Source organism: Suncus etruscus, chromosome 2 (genome assembly GCF_024139225.1).
Source record: "Suncus etruscus isolate mSunEtr1 chromosome 2, mSunEtr1.pri.cur, whole genome shotgun sequence".
In the NCBI taxonomy this organism is placed as follows: Eukaryota; Metazoa; Chordata; class Mammalia; order Eulipotyphla; family Soricidae; genus Suncus; species Suncus etruscus.
Window position 1 is genome coordinate 15061890 of NC_064849.1, and position 19932 is coordinate 15081821.

The 19932-nt window shown below is 44.5% G+C and overlaps 1 protein-coding gene across 1 annotated transcript in view; it reads left to right on the top strand.

Annotated features, from left to right (window-relative positions):
- AMMECR1L (AMMECR1 like) overlaps positions 1-14640 on the top strand; it is a 31605-nt gene extending 16965 nt beyond the window's left edge. Inside the window, exons 2-7 of the mRNA XM_049769326.1 lie at positions 1470-1914; positions 7608-7718; positions 8033-8147; positions 9070-9160; positions 11846-11942; positions 13607-14640. Coding sequence (XP_049625283.1) covers positions 1508-1914; positions 7608-7718; positions 8033-8147; positions 9070-9160; positions 11846-11942; positions 13607-13718 — 933 coding nt within the window. The 5' untranslated portion in view covers positions 1470-1507 and the 3' untranslated portion in view covers positions 13719-14640. The remainder of the gene's footprint in view (positions 1-1469; positions 1915-7607; positions 7719-8032; positions 8148-9069; positions 9161-11845; positions 11943-13606) is intronic.
- Positions 14641-19932: the final 5292 nt, after the last annotated feature.

Here is a 19932-nt window from a genome sequence, read left to right on the forward strand (position 1 = left end):
CCACTGAGGTTTTTTTTTTTGGGGGGGGGGGCACATCCAGCAACACTCGGGTCACTCCTGGCTCTGCACTCAGAAATTGCTCCTGGGGGCCGGGCGGTGGCGCTGGAGGTAAGGTGCCTGCCTTACCTGCGCTAGCCTAGGAGACGGACCGCGGTTCGATCCCCCGGCGTCCCATATGGTCCCCCAAGCCAGGAGCGACTTCTGAGCGCATAGCCAGGAGTAACCCCTGAGCGTTACCGGGTGTGGCCCAAAAACCAAAAAAAAAAAAAAAAAAAAAAAAAAAAAAAAAAAAAAAAAAAAAAAAAAAAAAGAAATTGCTCCTGGCAGACTCGGGTGATCATATGGGATGCTGGGAATCGAACCACCGTCCTTCTGAATGTAAGGCAAATGCCCTACCGGTATGCTATTGCTCTGGCCTCTCATTGAGCCTTTTTAAGAGAAAATAATAAGATTCTCTTTTATTCTCCGCAGTTAGGAGTCTCTGATTTTCTTGTCCTTCTGGTCTGATGCCACATTTTGTTGAGGGGCACTGCATCTGTGGTCCAGCTATGACAGGGTAAATATGGCTACCTCACAAAAGGACTGTGAAGTGTGGCCCATTTGTGTGAATAAAGTTTTTCTAGTCGGTTGTAGCTTTCTCCAGTGGCTCTTGAGAGGGTGGAAGGATGTATAGAAATGGGATAGATTTCAGAGGCAAACCAAAGAAAATGAGTAAGGTATTGAAACACAACAAGAATGAGGACAGAACCAAGGGAGCCTTGTGCTAGACGGTTTCTTTTTTTGTGGGTGGTTGAGTTTTGGGCCCCCAAAAACTCAATGTTCAGGAGTTATTCCAGATCTGCACTCAGAAATTACCCCTGGCAGTGCTCAGAGGACAATGTGGAATGCCAGGGTTCAAACCCAGGCCAATTGCTGTACTGTTTCTCCAGCCCAAGGTTGCTCTATTTAGGGTGGTAGTGCTCTGCTTCTCCTCTTCACAGGGTTCGGGGCTCGGATGGCTCCAATAGATTTAGGTTAGTGATGAAAAAAGTGCTGAGAGGATGTGGTTAGCAAAGGAAAACATGAACGTTCCTCTGGGGTTCTTTTAAAAATAGATAGTTCAATTTGCAGCCTCTGAAATGGTAAAGAAAGCAATCTGGTGAAGGCCTGACAGCCGAGGGCAATCTTGCAGCCAATCTTGAAATGACCTCATCCAACTCTAGGCTGGCTGCCCTGGGGAGTCCATGCCAGAAGGACTTGATGTCCCTATGCATGGTTACTGTGAGCTTTAGGAAAATAGCAAAGAGTTCCCTTTCAGGAAGAGATTGGAGATCCTTGGTCTGGAACTCCGGTGCCTTCCAGTGCTGCCGAGCGGCGTGCTCCTGAGAGCAGAGTAAGGAAGAGAATGGGATGTCTCCCTTTTGATTTGTTTCTCTTTGTAACCATTTGATTTAATGCTTACATTATTATTTTTTTTCTCTTCGGTTTAGGGTTCTGCAGCATTCCAGACCTCGAATACTGAATCAGGATGGGAAAAAGACGTTGTGTTCCTCCACTCGAGCCCAAGTTGGCAGCAGGCTGTTGTGGAGTCAAGAAGCCCAAACTATCTGGAAGTGGAACGCACAGTCACGGCAACCAGTCTACAACTGTCCCCGGCTCTAGTTCAGGACCTCTTCAAAACCACCAGCATGTGGATGGCAGCAGTGGTCGGGAGAATGTGTCGGACTTAACTCTGGGACCTGGAAACTCTCCCATTACCCGAATGAATCCCGCATCGGGAGCGCTGAGCCCTCTCCCTCGGCCCAATGGAACTGCCAACACCACCAAGAACCTGGTGGTGACTGCAGAGATGTGCTGCTACTGCTTTGATGTCCTCTACTGTCACCTCTATGGCTTCCCACAACCACGACTCCCTAGATTCACCAATGACCCCTAGTGAGTAATTCATTTTGGGGTCAGGACAGTGTTGTCTCACTTCAGGGGTTCTCCTGAGGATTTCTGCTGCTTAGCAGAGTCTAACAGCACTGGGCACAAAGCTCAGCAGTGAGGTGGTGAGAATATCCACATGGTATCTGGAATATTCAGTAGATCCATTAATGGAGGTGGAACGGAGCTTATATTTAGAGGAGGTAAAAGTTTGCTCTAATCTAATAACTCAGAAATCAGGAGAATGTTGTTCTTGGATTGGTGGTGATGTCACTTTTTTTTTTTTTTTTAATTTTTGGGCCATACCTGGTGGTATTAAGGAGTTACTCCTGGCTCAGAGCTCAGAAATCACTGCTGGCAGGCTTTGGGGACCATAAGGGATGCCAGGAATTTAGGCTAGGTTGGTCATATACAAGGCAAATGCTCAGCCTGTAGTGCTATTGCTCTGGACCTGTCACAATATTTTTTCTGTTTGTTTTTGGACTGCACCTAGCAGTGCTCAGCACTTACTTTTTTTTGGGGGGAAGGGGGAAGGTGAAGGGCACACCTGGCAGTGCACAGGGGTTACTCTTAGCTCTGTGCTCAGAAATCGCTCCTGGCAGGCTCGGGGGACTAGGCTCGGGATGCTGGAAATCGAACCTGGATCTGTCCTGGATTGGCCATGTGCAAGGCAAACACCCTACCGCTGTGCTATCTCTCCAGCCCCAGCACTTACTTTTGACTGTTTGCTCTGAGATCACCCTTAGTAGGGTTCAAGGATCATATGTAGTACTGGGGTTTGAACTAGAATCAGTAGCATGTACGGCAAGAGTCTTAATTCCTATACTGTTCCCCAGATTACTTACTCTTTTTTTTTGGGGGGGGGGTCACACCCGGCGGTGCTCAGGGATTACTCCTGGCTGTCTGCTCAGAAATAGCTCCTGGCAGGCAGGGGGGACCCTATGGGACACGGGATTCGAACCAACCACCTTTGGTCCATGCTTGCAAGGCAAACGCCGCTGTGCTATCTCTCCGGGCCCAGATTACTTACTCTTTTTTTTGTGTGTGTGGTTTTTGGGTCACACCCGGCAGTGCTCAGGGGTTATTTCTGGCTCCAGGCTCAGAAATTGCTCCTGGCAGGCACAGGGGACCATATGGGGCCCCGGGATTCGAACTGATGACCTCCTGCATGAAAGGCAAACGCCTTACCTGCATGCTATCTCTCAGGCCCCAGATTACTTACTCTTTTTTTTTTTTTTTTTTTTTTTGGTTTTTTGGGCCACACCTGGTAACACTCAGGGGTTACTCCTGGCTATGCGCTCAGAAGTTGCTCCTGGCTTGGGGGACCATATGGGACGCCGGGGGATCGAACTGTGGTCCGTTCAAGGCTAGCGCAGGCAAGGCAGGCACCTTACCTCTTGCGCCACCGCCCGGCCCCCAGATTACTTACTCTTAAATGGAGATGTCACACCATTGTGGATCCCAGTATTTGAAATCTAAGGGAATTGGAAGTGACTGAGTCAGGTTGGAATTTAGAGGCTTGTTTCCTGATACTTTGATACTCACCTAAGGGTCCTCTTTGTTCCTTGGTAGTCTGGGTAATCCCATAGGGATTTTGGGCACAGATCAAAATGTTAGAATCTGGGGGACGAGTTCAGTAGACTGGGGTACATGCTTTGCCTGAAGGAGATTTAGGTTGAGCCTTGCACAAGGTGATCCCTTTAGCACTTAACCAGGAGTAGCCCTAGGTACTACTAGATGTAGACCAGAAAACAAAACAAAGCTAGCCAGGGAGCTAGCTAGAAGGACTGGAGTGAATACTTCGCATGTAGGACATCTGGGTTCAAGCTCAGGCTCCAGTTGGTCCCCTGAGCATTGAGCTATAAGCAGCCCTCAGCACTGCTGGGTGTTGCCCAAAGGCCTCTTCCTCTACTTCCCTTCTACCCAAGGAGCAGAATTAGCTTTTCTGTTTTTAGTTTGGAAGTGTTATTTGTTCCGATTCCTTAAGGTGTCTGTGACTTAAGATTCTGCACAAAGCATGACATGTGAAGTAAGGATACTCGTGCCAGTATTTCCTCAAAATATTTGAATCAGAGAGAGCTATGAGCTGATTCTATGGGGCACTGCTGTGTCTGATATTTGTTTCTAGGAGTTGATTTTGGAGCACTCGTTGACCTGAGATCGTTCATTTCTCTCTTTTTTTTTTTTGTTTTTGTTTTTGTTTTTGTTTTTGGGCGACACCCGGCGGTGCTCAGGGGTTATTCCTGGCCGTCTGCTCAGAAATAGCTCCTGGCAGGCACAGGGGACCATATGGGACACTGGGATTCGAACCAACCACCTTTGGTCCTGGATCGGCTGCTTGCAAGGCAAATGCCGCTGTGCTATCTCTCCGGGCCCGAGATCGTTCATTTCTCAACTGTAAATGCCATTCTAAGGCAGTGCCTGGCCCTGCTGGGTCATTGTTCTTGGAATTTTTGTTTGTTTTGGGGCCATACCTGGTTGTGCTCAGAAATTACTCCTGGCTCTGCACTCAGAAATGACTCCTGGTGGACTCGGGAGACCATATGGGATGCCAGAGATTGAATGCAGGTCTGCTGCGTGCAAAGCAAATGCTCTGTGAGCTCAGGCCCTAAGTTTTTTTTTTGCTGTGCTATCTCTCCGGGCCCAAGTTTTTTTTTTTTTTTTCGGCCACACCTGACTCTGCGCTCAGAAATTGCTCCTGGCTTGGTGGACCATATGGGACTTCTGGGTCAGCCGTGGACAAGGCAAATGCCCTATCATTGTGCTATCACTCGGGCCCCAGGCCCTAACTTCTTGGAATGTTTTGACAGACCACACACCAGAGTTGAATAGTGTATGCTGTAAACTGGTTAGGGGGACTTTATTGTCTATTATTAGAGGAGAGAAAATGTAGAGGGATAATGTGATTTTTTTTTGCTGCTGTTTTTGGTTTTTGGGTCACACCTGGAAGTACTCAGGTTATTCCTGGCTCCGTGTTTAGAAATTGTTCCTGGCAGGCTTGGTGGACCATATGGGTTGCCAGGGATTGAACCCAGATCTGTCCTGGGTTGTCTGTATGCAAGGCAAATGCCCTTCTGCTGTGCTATTACTCTGGCCCTGATTTTTATTTTTATTTTATCTTTTCATATTTTTAATTACTCCTCATTTTTTTTTTTTTTGGTTTTTGGGCCACACCCGGTAACGCTCAGGGGTTATTCCTGGCTATGTGCTCAGAAGTCGCTCCTGGCTTGGGGGACCATATGGGACGCCGGGGGATCGAACCGCGGTCCGTCCATCCAAGGCTAGCGCAGGCAAGGCAGGCACCTTACCTTTAGCGCCACCGCCCGGCCCCTACTCCTCATTTTTTAAAGTAGTTTAGTTATTTTATTAGTTGATTGGTTTTTGGGCCACACCTGGCAATGCGCAGGGGTTACTCCTGGCTCTGTGCTCAGAAATCGCTCCTGGTAAGCTCAAGGGACCACATGGGGTGCCAGGAATCCAACCAGCTTTGTCCTAGGTCGGCTGAATGCAAGGCAAATGCCCTACTGCTGTGCTATCTCTCCGACCCCACTCCTCATCATTTTAATCATTCCGAGGCTTGGGGTCCATATGGGACACTGAGAGATCAAACCACGGTGCATCCTAAGCTAGCTCGGGCAAGGCAGATACCTTACTGCTTGCGCCACTGCACCGGCCCCTGATTGTTATTTTTTTTTTCTTGTTTTTATTTTTATTTATTTTTATTTTTTTATTTTTTTTTGGTTTTTGGGCCACACCTGGCGGTGCTCAGGGGTTACTCCTGGCTATCTGCTCAGAAATAGCTCCTGGCAGGCACAGGGGACCATATGGGACACCGGGATTCGAACCAACAACCTTTGGTCCTGGATCGGCTGCTTGCAAGGCAAACGCCGCTGTGCTATCTCTCCGGGCCCTTGTTTTTATTTTTAAAGGAAAGTTATGCTGTAGGGTACTATAATTAGGAATATTTTTCAGGGAGAAATTGTGGGTCTTGGCCTGGGTGGGATCAATTGTGTTCCATGTAGAAGAGGGACTTAAATTGCAAGAGTAGGGGCCCGGAGAGATAGCACATCGGTGTTTGTCTTGCAAGCAGCCGATCCAGGACCAAAGGTGGTTGGTTCGAATCCCAGTGTCCCATATGGTCCCCCGTGCCTGCCAGGAGCTATTTCTGAGCAGACAGCCAGGAGTAACCCCTGAGCACCTCCGGGTGTGGCCCAAAAACCAAAAACCAAAAAAAAAAAAAAAAAAAATTGCAAGAGTAGGTAGTGGTCATAGCATGTTATATGTATTAAGGAACTTGTATTTTAATGTATATGTTTTTTGAAAAGACCAGTGTGAGATCTGTTTTGTAACGGTGATCAAAGAAATAGCTTACCTAATGTATAACATCCTGAGTCCAAACCCTGGCTCCATTCACACAAACATTAGTGTTTACACCATAAAAATTTAGGTCACTTTGTAGAAGTTTTTAACTCCCCTGGAATCTTGAATGGTAAGAGCATAGAGTGGAGGATTCTTAAGACAAAGGGACAGTCTTGCAAATCTCTCTAGAAAAAAAATTTTTTTTTTTTTTTGTGGTTTTTGGGTCACACCTGGCAGTGCTCAGGGGATTCTCCTGGCTCCATGCTCAGAAATTGCTCCTGGCAGGCATGGGGGACCATATGGCACGCCGGGATTCGACTGATGACCTTCTGCATGAAAGGCAAATGCCTTACCTCCATGCTATCTCTCCGGCCCCTCTCTAGAAAATCTTAACCATCAATCCAATATAATTCTGATTTGGGTTTAGAAACAAAAGGGACTGCAAAGATAGGCCAGCGGTAGGGCATTTGCCTTGTACTCGGCCAACCCAGGATGGACCCAGGATCAATTCCTGGCATTTCATATGGTCCCCGGAGCCTGCCAGGAGTGTTTTCTGAGCGCATAGCTAGGAGTAATCCCTGAGCATCACTGAGTATGGCCCAAAAACGAAAAAGAACAGACAAAGAAACAAAATGGCAATTTTTGTTAATAATAAGCTTTCTTGGGGCCAGAGCGATAGCACAGCGGTAGGGCATTTGCCTTGCACACAGCTGACTCAGGACTGACCATGGTTCTATCCTCCAGCGTCCCCCAAATCAGGAGTGATTTCTGAGCAAATAGCCAGGAGTAACCCCTGTGCGTCAGTGGGTGTGGCCCCTCAAAATAAACCCAAACAAACAAAAAGCTTTCTTGAGGAGACATTGTTTCCCATTTCAGAACCTTTATGGCAGAAGATATTTGTAGTTCTTAGAGGACAGAAGTAATGATAAAATTGTTCAATTGTAGAAAATACTGGTCAGATAATTGAGGGTACTCCATTAGACAAGTTTATCTTCATGAAACTACATCTAGGGAACAGACATTCAGAGAGCAAGAGGGGGGAAAAGGAAAATAAGAATTGAGTCCTGGGCAGAGGAAGAGGGAGACTAACACAACTGTTGCCAGTAAGAACCATAAAAGACTGCAGAGAACCTTTTTCAGTGCTGCTGTGGAGAGATTTTTCCTGTTTCTGTCTGGGTCTGAGCTCTAGGACACCAAGAACAGCTGTCCCTCAGGGATAGCAGTTCAGAAACAGTCCTTTGGGGTGGGGGGTAACAGAAATGAATGAGGATGATGCCAAAGCCTTTGTTCTTAACCCTGATTGACTTAGGGCATGAGAATATTTTGTGTTTTGCTTTTTTTAGTCCGCTCTTTGTGACATGGAAGACAGGGCGGGACAAGCGGCTTCGTGGCTGCATTGGGACCTTCTCAGCCATGAATCTTCATTCAGGACTCAGGGAATACACGTTAACCAGGTAATGCATGACACCAGACATAAGAGCTGTAGATAAATCATCTAGAAGTGGAATTGATTACCAGACTACTTCTCTTAAGTGATAGAGAGGAAGTATCCTCTATTTTGGTAATCAGGAAGTGTGGGGGCTTTAAGTTGACGAGTCACTTTGTTAGTTCAAGTATAGAAAATTAATAACATCAAGTTGTTTTTAGAATCACTGTCGATGGACAGATTTTCTCTGCTTAGCTCAGTATTCGTAAGCTCATAGGGACATAGGATTTTTGACTCACAGTTCCAAAGCAGCCTTACTTAATGTTTTCTGTCCTCCTCCAGTGCACTTAAGGACAGCCGCTTTCCTCCCCTGACCCGAGAGGAGCTGCCTAAACTTTTCTGCTCTGTTTCCCTCCTTACTAATTTTGAGGATGCCAGTGATTACCTGGACTGGGAGGTGAGAACAGCTGCATTTGGAACTCTGCATCTCTCGTTGCATTTGGGTTCGGGTTAGTACATGGTAATGTATCTCCTTTATTGAGAGAGGGTAGAAAAATGTGGAAGCTGAGTTTGGAACTAATTGTGGGCCATAGAGGTGACAGGAAAAGACGTTGCACTAATAGAAGTTGGAAGAAATGTAAAGACTTCTCTCACTTCCTTCCCATTCACATACATACATCACTCATGTCTAATGAATCCTAAGATTAAGGAAAATATTTATGCCCTGTGGTAAGCCCTCAAGCAGAAGTTGCCATTCTGAACTAGAGATGTGGCTTACTGATCCAGTATTTGTCTCGCATGTGTAAGGCCCTAGGCTTGATTCTTGGCACCAACAGAAAAATTTATTCTTAGGGATAAGTTATTTATTCTTAGGGATAAGTTGGGTCTTGAACCCAGCTCATACCCTATGCAGGACCAGAGATAGCTCAGTATACCGGAGTACACATTTTGCTTACAGGATCTCTGGATTTGTTTCCTACATGGTTCTATGAACACTGGGTTTGAAGTCGCTCCTGAGCACCACAGTTGTGTCACCTACTCCCCCACCAAAAAAAAAAAAAAAAAAAGAGTCCTATGGAATGTACTTAAATGTAATAGATTGAAGGTGAAATGTTAACGATTGGATGTACAACTGGAGGAATTATTTCTTTACCATCACAATCTCACAAAGAGACTCAGAGTCTCAGTCTCACACCTTTTCAACTGCAATATTTTTGGCTTCTGTACCTGGAAGAGTTAGTTAGAAAAAGGAGATCTTCCTTTCTTCAGACATGGGGTGATGAGTTGTTAAAGGGACAATGTCAACCTGTAAGTGAATGAATCACTGACTTCCATTAGAATAAGTAAATGTCATTTTATTTGGTTGTATATTTCTCTAGGTGGGGGTCCATGGGATTCGAATTGAATTCATCAATGAAAAAGGCGTCAAACGTACAGCTACATATTTACCTGAGGTTGCTAAGGAACAAGGTGAGTTAAATACAGTTTGACTTTTGGTCATGAGTCATTAAACTGATATACTTACAACTAAACGAACAGTATTTATGTTTTCAGCTAGTTTCCAAATTTTTGTGTGACATTAAATGTTTTCAGGTAAGGACTGGAGCAATAGCACAGTAGGAATAGGGTTTGCCTTGAATGTCGCTGACCAGGGTTTTATATCCAGTATCCCTTATGTTCCCCTGTGCCTGCCAAGAATAATTTCTGAGCATAGAGCCAGGAGTAACCCCTGAGCATCACAAAAAAATTAAAAAGAAATTCAAAGTAGCGAGACTAGAATGATAATACAGCATTTAAGGTGCTTGCCTTGTAAGCTGCTTGCCTGGGTCTGATCTCTGGCACCTCTTAAGGTCCCCCTAAGCCCACCAGGAGTAACTCCTAAGTACAGCTGGGTGTGACCTCAAAGAATAAATGGGGCTGGAGATGTGGCTCAGTAGTAAAACCAGTTGCCTTGCATAGGTGAGGCCCTGTTTTTAAATTCTGGCACCAGATAGTTTCCCAAAAACTACCAGTTGTGACCTTCCTTCCCTCTCTAGATTAAAAATGCCTTTAGGAGCTAGATTGCTAGCATAGTGGATAGGGCTTTTGCCTTGCAATGTGGCTGACCCAGGTTTGATCCCTGGTATGCCCAGCCTGCCAGGAGTAATTTCTGAGTGCAAAGCCTGGAATAACTCCTGAGTGCTGCAGGGTGTGGCCTAAAACAAACAAACAAACAAACAATGCTTTTAAGTGTTAGGAAAGATAATATAGCCTATAGGGTACTTGCTCAGCACCCCTATATGGTCCTCAGAACACCACAGGAAGTAATCCCTTAGCATAGAGCCAGGAGTTGACCTTTGGGCATGACTAGGTGTTGCCCCCAAATTTAAATAAATAAATGTTGGGCACAGCGGCGTTTGCCTTGCAAGCAGCCGATCCAGGACCAAAGGTGGTTGGTTCGAATCCTGGCGTCCCATATGGTCCCCCGTGCCTGCCAGGAGCTATTTCTGAGCAGACAGCCAGGAGTAACCCCTGAGCACCGCCGGGTGTGGCCCAAAAAAACCCAAAAAAATATATATATAAAAAATAAATGTTGCTTGCGCATTCTGTATTTTGTAATCATGATATTTTCTTGGCATTAGTTTAATTTTGAAAATAATATTGGGTGCACTATTTGTTGAATATGAGCTTGGAAGAGAAAATAAGTTCAATGTAGCAGTGAATTAATTATGTTGGAGAGTGCATATTACTTGTTTGTTTTCATTGTGATTGTACTTATTAAGCTTTTTCAAAACTATGTGGTTATAGAATAAAAAGGAACCCTTTTTAGACCTCAAAGTGGCTCAGTGATGGTGCATAGCTTGTGTTGTGTGAAGTCCTGGGTTTATCCCAGCACTGCAAAAATAAAAAGAAGCACATGTTGGGGCCGGAGAGATAGCATTGAGGTAGGGAATTTGCCTTGCATGCAGAAGGACGGTGGCTCGAATCCCGGCATCCCATATGATCCTCCGATCCTGCCGGGGAGATTTCTGAGCATAGAACCAGGAGTAGCCCCTGAGCACTGCCGAGTGTGACCCCCAAAAATAAAAAAACAACAAAAGATTCATGTTTATGGAGCATGTACTTTACATTCAGAAGCCCCAGATTTTTTTGTTTGTTTGTGGTCCTCAGGGGCTACTCCTGGCTCTTCCATCAAAATAGTTCCTGGAAGGCTCTGGGGACCATACGGGATGCCAGGAATTGAATCAGGTCTATCCCACTTTGATGGCATGCAAGGCAAATGCCCTACTGCTGTGCTTTCATTCTGGCCCCAGGCTTCCCAGATTTTATACCTTTATGTAGACCCCTGAGCAACTGCTGAGAGTGATGTTATTCCCTCCAGCCCCCTATGATTTTAAAAAGAAAATTGGTTAAAAATACAATGCAATTACTGCAATAGCCTTGGTTTTCATTGTAATGTGCTTTGTTTTATGTTAAAAAAAAATGCAGTTGCAATAGATTGATATATTTTTGGACAATTTTTCCCATTCTTCCTAGAGAAAGAGTTTCTTTCAAATTTATATAATTGAATTCCTGGACATTTTCATAATGATAAAGATCAAGTGAAACAGTACAAGATGTACAAGAATACAGATGTAGGATCTGTATTCTCTTTTCCTTTACCAGCAGTCGATATTAGCAGGCCAACTTGGGGTCATCTTTTCTCCTTAACAATTTCATTGAAGGGGGCTGGAGAAATAGCACAGTGGTAGGGTGTTTGCCTTGCATGTGGCTGACCAGGGATGGACCTGGGTTCAATTCCTGGCATCCCCTATGGTCCCTTGAGCCTGCCAGGATCGATTTCTGAGCACAGAGCCAGGAGTAACCCCTGAGCTCTGCTGTATGTGGCACAAAAACAAAAACAAAACAAAAAACCCAAACAATTTTATTGAGGCTGTACCTGACAGGAAAGATGCATGAAAACTAGGGTGATGACAGCCATTATTGTGTGAGTCAGGCTGTCAGCTCAAGTCTCAAGTTCTCCTTTGATTTATTAGTGAGTCAGGAAAGGCTCTGGGGCTGAGAGGCCAGCCGCCTACTTCCTCTGTCCCTCGTGGACTCTGGTGCTTCTCTTGCCATGTTGTGTTTGCCCCACTTTGTCATTGAGCACTGATCTCAGTGTGCTTCCCTTCTCAGACTGGGATCAAATCCAGACAATAGACTCCTTGCTCAGGAAAGGTGGTTTTAAGGCTCCAATTACCAGTGAATTCAGAAAAACCATCAAACTCACCAGGTAAGCCATTGTCTCATTATCCTTATCATTTAGATTTAGTTAGGGTTGGGTACAGAATACTTATGACAAAAAGGGGAAGAAAAATATTTCTGTTAATATTCCTAAACTGTAGAGAAGTATGAGTGAGGTCTAAACTTTGAGGAGACAGTGGCAACAAAGGCCAAGACTCCTGGCACCTGGGGCTCCCTTGAATTAAAGGCACTGCAGAGTGGGAGCTTTGTTCAGGCTGCTGAGCAAGACACAATGTCTTTGTCAGACCCACTTGTTGGGAGAGGGAAGGTTTAAGTCAGGAGAAAAAGTTCATAGTTCATAAGGGAAAGGTGGCATGTATTGGAATTGTCAGAAGAGGTTTTAACTGAGAGTTACCAGAAAACACAGCTGCCCGGTGAAGTGGTTATTGCTATGGGGAGGCTACCTGGTGAAGGAAAGGTGCCTGGGCATTAAATGAATACCAGTTTCACCACTTTCTAACTGTGGGACCTGGGCCAGTTATTCTGCCTCTTTGAGTTTCTTTCCTGTCAATAAGAAGAGAATGACTCAAAAATAAAGGATGATAAAGCTTTGGGGTTGTTCTAAAGTGCAATAAGGTAATGTGTGAAAAATTTGTAGCCAGGGGTCAGACAAACATTCTAGGTTAGTAGGTGTCAGTTTTCTTCCCATCCCTTATTGAAATTGGAAATACCAAGAGGTTTGGTTTCTGTGGGCTTCTATTAGCTCCCTTATCTGTAAAATGCTAGTCATACTAACCTCACAGGTCTGTTTGGAAGATAACCCAGTGTTTTTGAAATGCTTTGGATTCCAAAAAGAAAAAAAAAAAAACAAAGCAAACTTCAAATACAAAGCATTATTACTACTATTATTATTATAATTTATTTGAACAGCCATTTCCCTGTCAAAATTCAGGAATAATCACCTTGCAGTGGAGGAGTGATTACAGTGGGAAAGAGATGGCTCTGGGTAAGGATTGTCACACCCAGCTCCTGTGGTCTGTAGTAGGCTCCATAGGTTTGTAACACCCCATGCTTCGCATCCTGACTCATGGCTCTTTCCAGAGCAAAGCCAAAGTGCTTTCTGAATTCTGTTCTGATGATCCTGTGATACGATCGGGCATATTCATCTGGGAATTAAGACCAACCCCACCCACGTAGCCCCAGGATCCTTTAACCTGCTTCATCAGATTTGACCCAGAATTAGGTATCTGTGCCCCTTTTAGTTATAACTTGTTTGTTGCTTTTCTGCAAGTTGAGGTTGCATTTCTGTTAAATATATCACATTTTATCCTGGAAGTAGATGTGCAGTTTACACTGGGCATTGGTACAGCCATCTTCCAATCTGCCACCCTTATAATTTGACCTTGAAATTCTTCATCCAGACCCCAGTAGCAGATTGCTTAAGAGCAGCCTGATGTAGCAGCATATGTAGTGTTTCAAAGGTGGGATGTGCAGAAAATTCATTCTTGGGGTGAATTGTGATTGTGCTTTTTCATCTTGTTCATTTGTAATAACATTGTTTTCTTGTGCTGTCTTTCATTTTCTGTAAGATTGCTCTTGGTCTTCCATTTTATTCTTTGAAAATGTGGAATAAGCTTTTGTTTTTTCTGCTGAGTAACTTTTCAAAAAGAAGTATTTGGGCTTCCTCATACCCTTTCCTATTTCCTTATACAGGTACCGAAGTGAGAAGGTGACAATCAGTTACGCAGAATATATCGCTTCTCGACAGCACTGTTTCCAGAATGGCACTCTTCATGCCCCGCCCCTCTACAATCATTACTCCTGACACAAGGCTGCATGACCAGTCCCACCCCCCTGTGGCTACCAATGGCTATGACATCATTGGAGCAGATGCCTCCTCTTCCTGGTCCAGTTACTTCTATTACTGCACCATTTTATGATGCTAGCTTCCGTTGCCAAGTCTGCTCCAGCTGACTGAGGGGAGGGGGCGGGGTTCTAGTGAATGAAACCGAACTTTTGAGGGGCCCAAGCCTTATCTCAGCCTTTCCTCAATATGGGGTTCTGTTGGATTGGGGCTCCTCCATGACCAGTGAGAATTACCTTGTCGATTCAGAAGACTCGGCATGCAGGTGACACTGGTGATTTGCCACCTGTATGATGGCCACACAGTAGAAGCTGGAATTGATTATCCATGAAGGCTAAACCCCACACATCCCCCTACAGCCTTTCCAGATTGAGTAAGTGTATTTCCCGGGCAGTCTGGGCAACGGAGACCAACAAGAACCATTTTTAGGTTGTTTTAAATTCCTTTTTTTAAACTTCCAGTTTATTGCTTACCAACTAAGAGTTGATCACAACCTCCATGCTTTGTAAGCGGACGCCATGTTAGGGTGGAATATGGCCACCTAGAGTTCTCTGAGGCTTCTGGACAGAGACCCACATCAAGATCGGAAGCCCTTTGGATGGCCTTGCAGATCTCAGTGCTCAGTAAAGCCTCGAAGGTTTTATTCTCATCCCACTGTCAGCTGGATTTTCTGCCACTCTTCCTGCATTGAGTCTCCTGGTATTGAACAGAGCTCTGTGGTGTAGCCTGTTGAGGAGTGAACTTGGATGCCTGCAGGAGGTCCTGATGTCATCACTGCATGCAATGTGAAAGGAGAGACCTCTTCTTTACCACCTGGCTACCTCACTTCTCTACTGGTAGCAGTGCCTATAGCTGGATCTAGGTTCTCAGAAGGCAGAGATGTTCCAAAAAGCACTTGGATTGAGCTTTAGGTGGATACCTCATAGGAGAGAATCAGGGTCTCCAAGCTGTTTTCTTTTCAGGCAAATATTCTGAGGGACCTTTCAGCTGAGGAGTTCCTTTTTCTGGTTTGCCTATAGAAGTGGGAAGACTGTGCTTCAGTCCTTTACAGGACTTTACAACAAAGCTGTATAATTAAACAAGGGGAATCTCTATCTTGCCTACCATGCTGGGACTCTTCACCCCACTGGGGCAGAGTTCCAAGTAGCTCATCTTATTCTAGGTCACTTAGACTTTGACGTGGCATAGTTCCCTCTCCTGTTGTTGCTGATTCCAAATAGCTGTCAGCAGATTTCTTCTCCCTCTAGCCTATTCTTCACTCATCTTGATGGCAAAGTTCACAGAAGTTGGAAACTTGGAAGATGCTTTGAAAACATTGCCATAGAGGCACTGCTGAAATGATCCCTGTAAGAGGTGTCCAGTTGGAAGAAAGGATACTAAGGGTGAAGTACTTACTGGTTTTCAACCACATGCTTAGAAAATTAGTGGATTGGGTGTCAACCCAATGAACACAATGTTTTGATTTAACTTCTTTTTAAACGTTTATGAGGCAATGGTGTGGCTCTCTCAAATGGGCAGATATTTAAGTTGAAAGATCTTGAGTTTTCTATCAACCAGGATTGAGGAATGGAGCAGGGATAAAGTCTGAGAAATAGTACTTGCTAGGCGTAACTGTCTTATTTCTTGGAAGGGTGGGTAAAGAGGCCCAGATTTGTTTGGCACTTTCCTCTGCTGTTTGTGAGACGATGGAATGTGCAAGGGAGATAGGGGGCTGACATCGGGATGCTTGGGCCAGCCCGCATAATCCCATCCTACTTTGCACTGTGTTCTAGCAATCTGCCACCTCTCCCTTGCAGTATTAGTGAGAAGCTTCTGAAGATGAAGGGTTTGATTCCTGATGTCCTTCTGCTGAGAATAAATGTCTTGTTACAAACTCGTGACAACAGTTACTCTTAGGTGCCATGGATTGATGTCGGGGTGGTCAGCTCTGGACTAAACCACCCATCTCCAATTTGTACAACAGTATTGATACATAGGGCTACACTCATTTCTGTTCAAGTGTTCTATGTTAAAAGTTGTGTTTAATTTCTAAAGATTTAAAAAAATATATATAAAAGCAAAAAAACTGGTGCTAAACTTTCACCCCCAAACACGCTCAGTGAGACTGGTCATGCGAGCATTTACAGTGCCATGCTCTTCAAGCCTATTTTTTCTTGTAGAAACGTTGCCCTATTTGTCTTCCCCACTGTATAGTATGTTTTTTAATTATTATTATTATTATTTTATTGAGGGTAGGGTAGGATACCTGCCATTTAAAGAAAATGAACAAAAAAATAAAATAAATAAAACCCCCACGAAATGGGGGGGGGAAATCAGTGCACAAGAATCGGGCTGGTTAAGCCCAGCACCACACTGAAGTAGGCTCAGTGGTTTTGGAGTGAAGAAGCCTTACTCCCTGCACATTCCCTCATACTTCCATTCTAAGTCCAGCAATGGAGAAGCTCGAGTCCTCTTGCCTTGTCAAGGGAGCTCAAGAGTCAACCAAGGAAAACCATTTTGCCCCATAAGGAATCACATAGTCAGTCAGCCAGTCAGTCCTGAACGGGGCCTAATCAGGAAGTGGTCTGGAAGTGTACGGTCATGGTCACCTCACGATGTGTGGCAGGTGGCTCTCAGGAAAAATACTATGTCTGGATCATCCACGTGGCAGCTTTGCTTAGGGAGATGACGGCTCCAAACTGGAACTAAACTGCCTTCCACGTGCTTGACCAAAGCAGTGATGAGGGTGGCCAGTACATGTGGTAAGAGTGCTAGGTTTAAAGAGAAGGGAATGTTTTCTGCTAGGTGTTTCTTTTGTCCTTGGGTGGAACAGAAGGTAGCCACTGTTTCAAAAGGACCAGCCCAATTTGGCGGGTTTCTTTTGGAGTTCGTTTCACCCCTAGCTGTGAGTGCCTTTTGGTCTGGAAAGTTAGTCTCATAATAACCACAGCTAGGACATTCTAATTACGAATTGTCCTTGTTTTACATTAAGAGATTGTCTTTGATCACTAGAGTTTGTCGGTGTTGGGTTGTTTCCACTGTGAGGTTCTTAAACCTTTTCACTTCATACTATTTAAATAAAGCAACTCATGTTAGACCCTTTCATCGTGAAAGGTTTGTAGTTGAGACATTACCTATATTTTATCGTTTATAATAAAAATCATCTTTATAAAGGTCTTGGGAGTTAATTTTAACATTCGCACAAAATTTGTTTCCATGATATGTTAAACACCTATAATTTCACTAACTTGTTATTTTCTATTGAGATTCTGGAGCCTAGGAAGTTATGTGTTCATTCTGTTTATTTTCATTCTTATTTTCCTGAAGCAAGAGACTTTGTATGGCCTTCAGTGCAAAGACTTCAGACCAATACTTTGTATTACACTTGGTTGCCTCTTGGCTATATAACTTCTTGAGTGCAAATCATTGAACTCTTTAATGAAGTATTGTAGAGAATAAATCATAATGGGTAAAAATTATTCTTTGTCTTGTGTGTTTTTTCCATTAAGTATGAAGGCATTTTATTCTTGGAAAAAGAAAACTTGTATATATTGTGTTGTGGCATCCCGTAATCTTGAACTTGTTTTTCTTGTCATTTTCTGGGGCCAAGTTTTCTGGGTTTTGTTTGTTTTGGGGCCTCAGTTGATGGTAAAAAAAGGTTTGGAGGGCTGGAGAGAGCATGAAGGTAGGGCCTTGCATGCCTTCATGCAGAAGGACAGTGGTTTGATTCCTGGCATCCCATATGGTCCCCTGAGCGTGCTAGGAGCGATTTCTGAGTGTAGAGCCAGGAGTAACCCCTGAGCACTGCTTGGTGTGACCCCCCCCCCCAAAAAAAAAAGATGATTAGTAGTTTTTCAAACATGCAAACATTCATACGCGGTGATTGTCAGTCTGGCTTACATTTTTATTTGTAGGGCCTGGGTGCAGCCCCAGTACAGCACTGACATGTGAGGCCCTGGGTTCAATCCTGGCTCTGTAAATAATCCTTATGGGACTAGGGAGAAAATTCAAATGAGCCCCAGGTTTAATATTTGGTACTGCATGGTGTGAGCACCCAAGCAAATGGGAGCCCTCCAAAAATATTAATGCAGTTTTCTAAAGTTATGCAGCTTTTTTAAGGCCTTTATTAAAATTTAGCAAAATTCAGACATGTTTCATTAAACTGATAACTTGGGAATATGGAGCTAAGAAATTATAGTTCTCTATATTTCTGTAACACTTTTAAGTTAAGCAGCACATGGGGTAGGGGAGGGGTGGTCTGGGTCACAGGAGCTCAGGAACTGACAGGCTCGATGCTCAGGGGTCATTCTTAGAAATGCTTGAAGGGATCATGTGGTGTCAGGGAGTGAACAGCCACATGCAAAGTAAACCATTTCCAGTACCTAAACAGTTCATTCACATAATATACCAAGACATTTTATTAGACTCATTTCTTCTGTAAGCACAGATACAGTAAATTTACTTTGCAAAAATTATTTAGATTAGCAGGGAAATAAAACTTGCCTTGCATGCAGCCTACTCGGGTTCTATATCTGAAATTCCATGTGGTTCCCCCTAGCCCATAAGGAGTGATCCCTGGGGCCGGAGAGATAGCATGGAGGTAAGGCATTTGCCTTTCATGCAGAAGGTCATCAGTTCAAATCCCGGCGTCCCATATGGTCCCCTGTGCCTGCCAGGAGCAATTTCTGAGCATGGAGCCAGGAATAACCCCTGAGCACTGCCGGGTGTGACCCAAAAACCACAAAAAAAAAAAAAAAAAGGAGTGATCCCTGAGCCTCAAGCTAGGAGTAAGCTCTAAGCACAGCTGGGTGTGGCCCCCAAATAAAATTTTGCTATTTTTTTTCCCAAGAATGCAAAAGCAAAGCGGGGTTTATTCCAGAGCTCTGGGGCTCCAGGCACAACCATGCAGATGAATCCAGAAGCCTTTTGCTATGTCTTTATACGTGTCTGTTTGGTTTCCATCCTTGATACCACTATGTTCCCGAGTACTGCAAGCAGAGACTCCTGAGCACAGAGCCAAGACTAAAATATAAGTACTATATTTATGGGGCCCGAGTGATAGCACAACAGTAAGGCATTTGCCTTGCATGTGGCCAACACAGGACAGACCCTGGTTCGAATCATGGCATCCTGAGCCTGCCAGGAGTGATTTCTGAGCATAGAGCCAGGAGTAACCCCAGGTGTACCCCAAAACAAAAAAACTATAGTTAGGCAGGAGAGTTAGTTACAGAGGAAAAGGTATGTGCTTTGCACCCTCAAACTGGTTTCATACCAGTTAGGTACAACTTTTCTCTAAGCACTGCCAAGAGTAATCCCTGAATACCTGGGAGTGATGCCCCTAAACAAATTGGGTTTGGAGAGACAGTACAGAGGTAGTGTGCTTGCCTTGCACATGGCCAACCCAAATCTGATCCTCAGAATTCCATGTGCTCTCCGGAGAACTACTAGGAGTAATACTTGAGTGCATAACCGGGAGTAATCATTTGAGCACTGCTTGGCTGTGGCTCCAAAACAAATGACCAAAAAAATTTATCACCATTTGGGTCAGTAATCTGGTAAAGCTCAAGGTAACTGGTAAAGTACATGTCTGGCATATGAGTGGTAGGGCCTAGCAGACACGCCCTGGTGGCTGTAGCTGGAACAATCAAGAACACTGCTATGTGTAACCCATATATAAAAGATTTAATATACTGGGCTAGCCAGATAGTACAGGGCTTAAGGAATTTGCATTGTACTTTGCTAACCTGGGTTTGACCTCCAGCATTCCATATATGATCTGGGCCCATCAGGAGTGATTTTTGAGTTGCAGAGACAGGAGTAACAGAGTGAGCATCACTTCTGTGGAACAAAAACAAAAATTTGAAGTGCTTCTGCCTTGTACCCTGGGAAAAATCCCTTGAGGGTTCCTGGATCTCAACTCATTTTAACAGTGACACATCACAGTTGATGAACTGATGAACTGTGACCCCAAGTGGCCAGTTTCAGGATGCGCAACAAAGAGCATGTTGGGAGACAAGAAAGTGCATGTTTATTTTATTTTACTTTAATTTTTTGTCACATGCGTCAATACTCAGGAGTTACCGGGGAATCGAACCCGGGTCGGCCGCGTGCAAGGCCCACTGTACAACAATCTCCCTGGCTCCAGATGCATGGTTTTCTCCCAGTGCGGGTCACACCTTGGCTCTCTCTCCTTCGT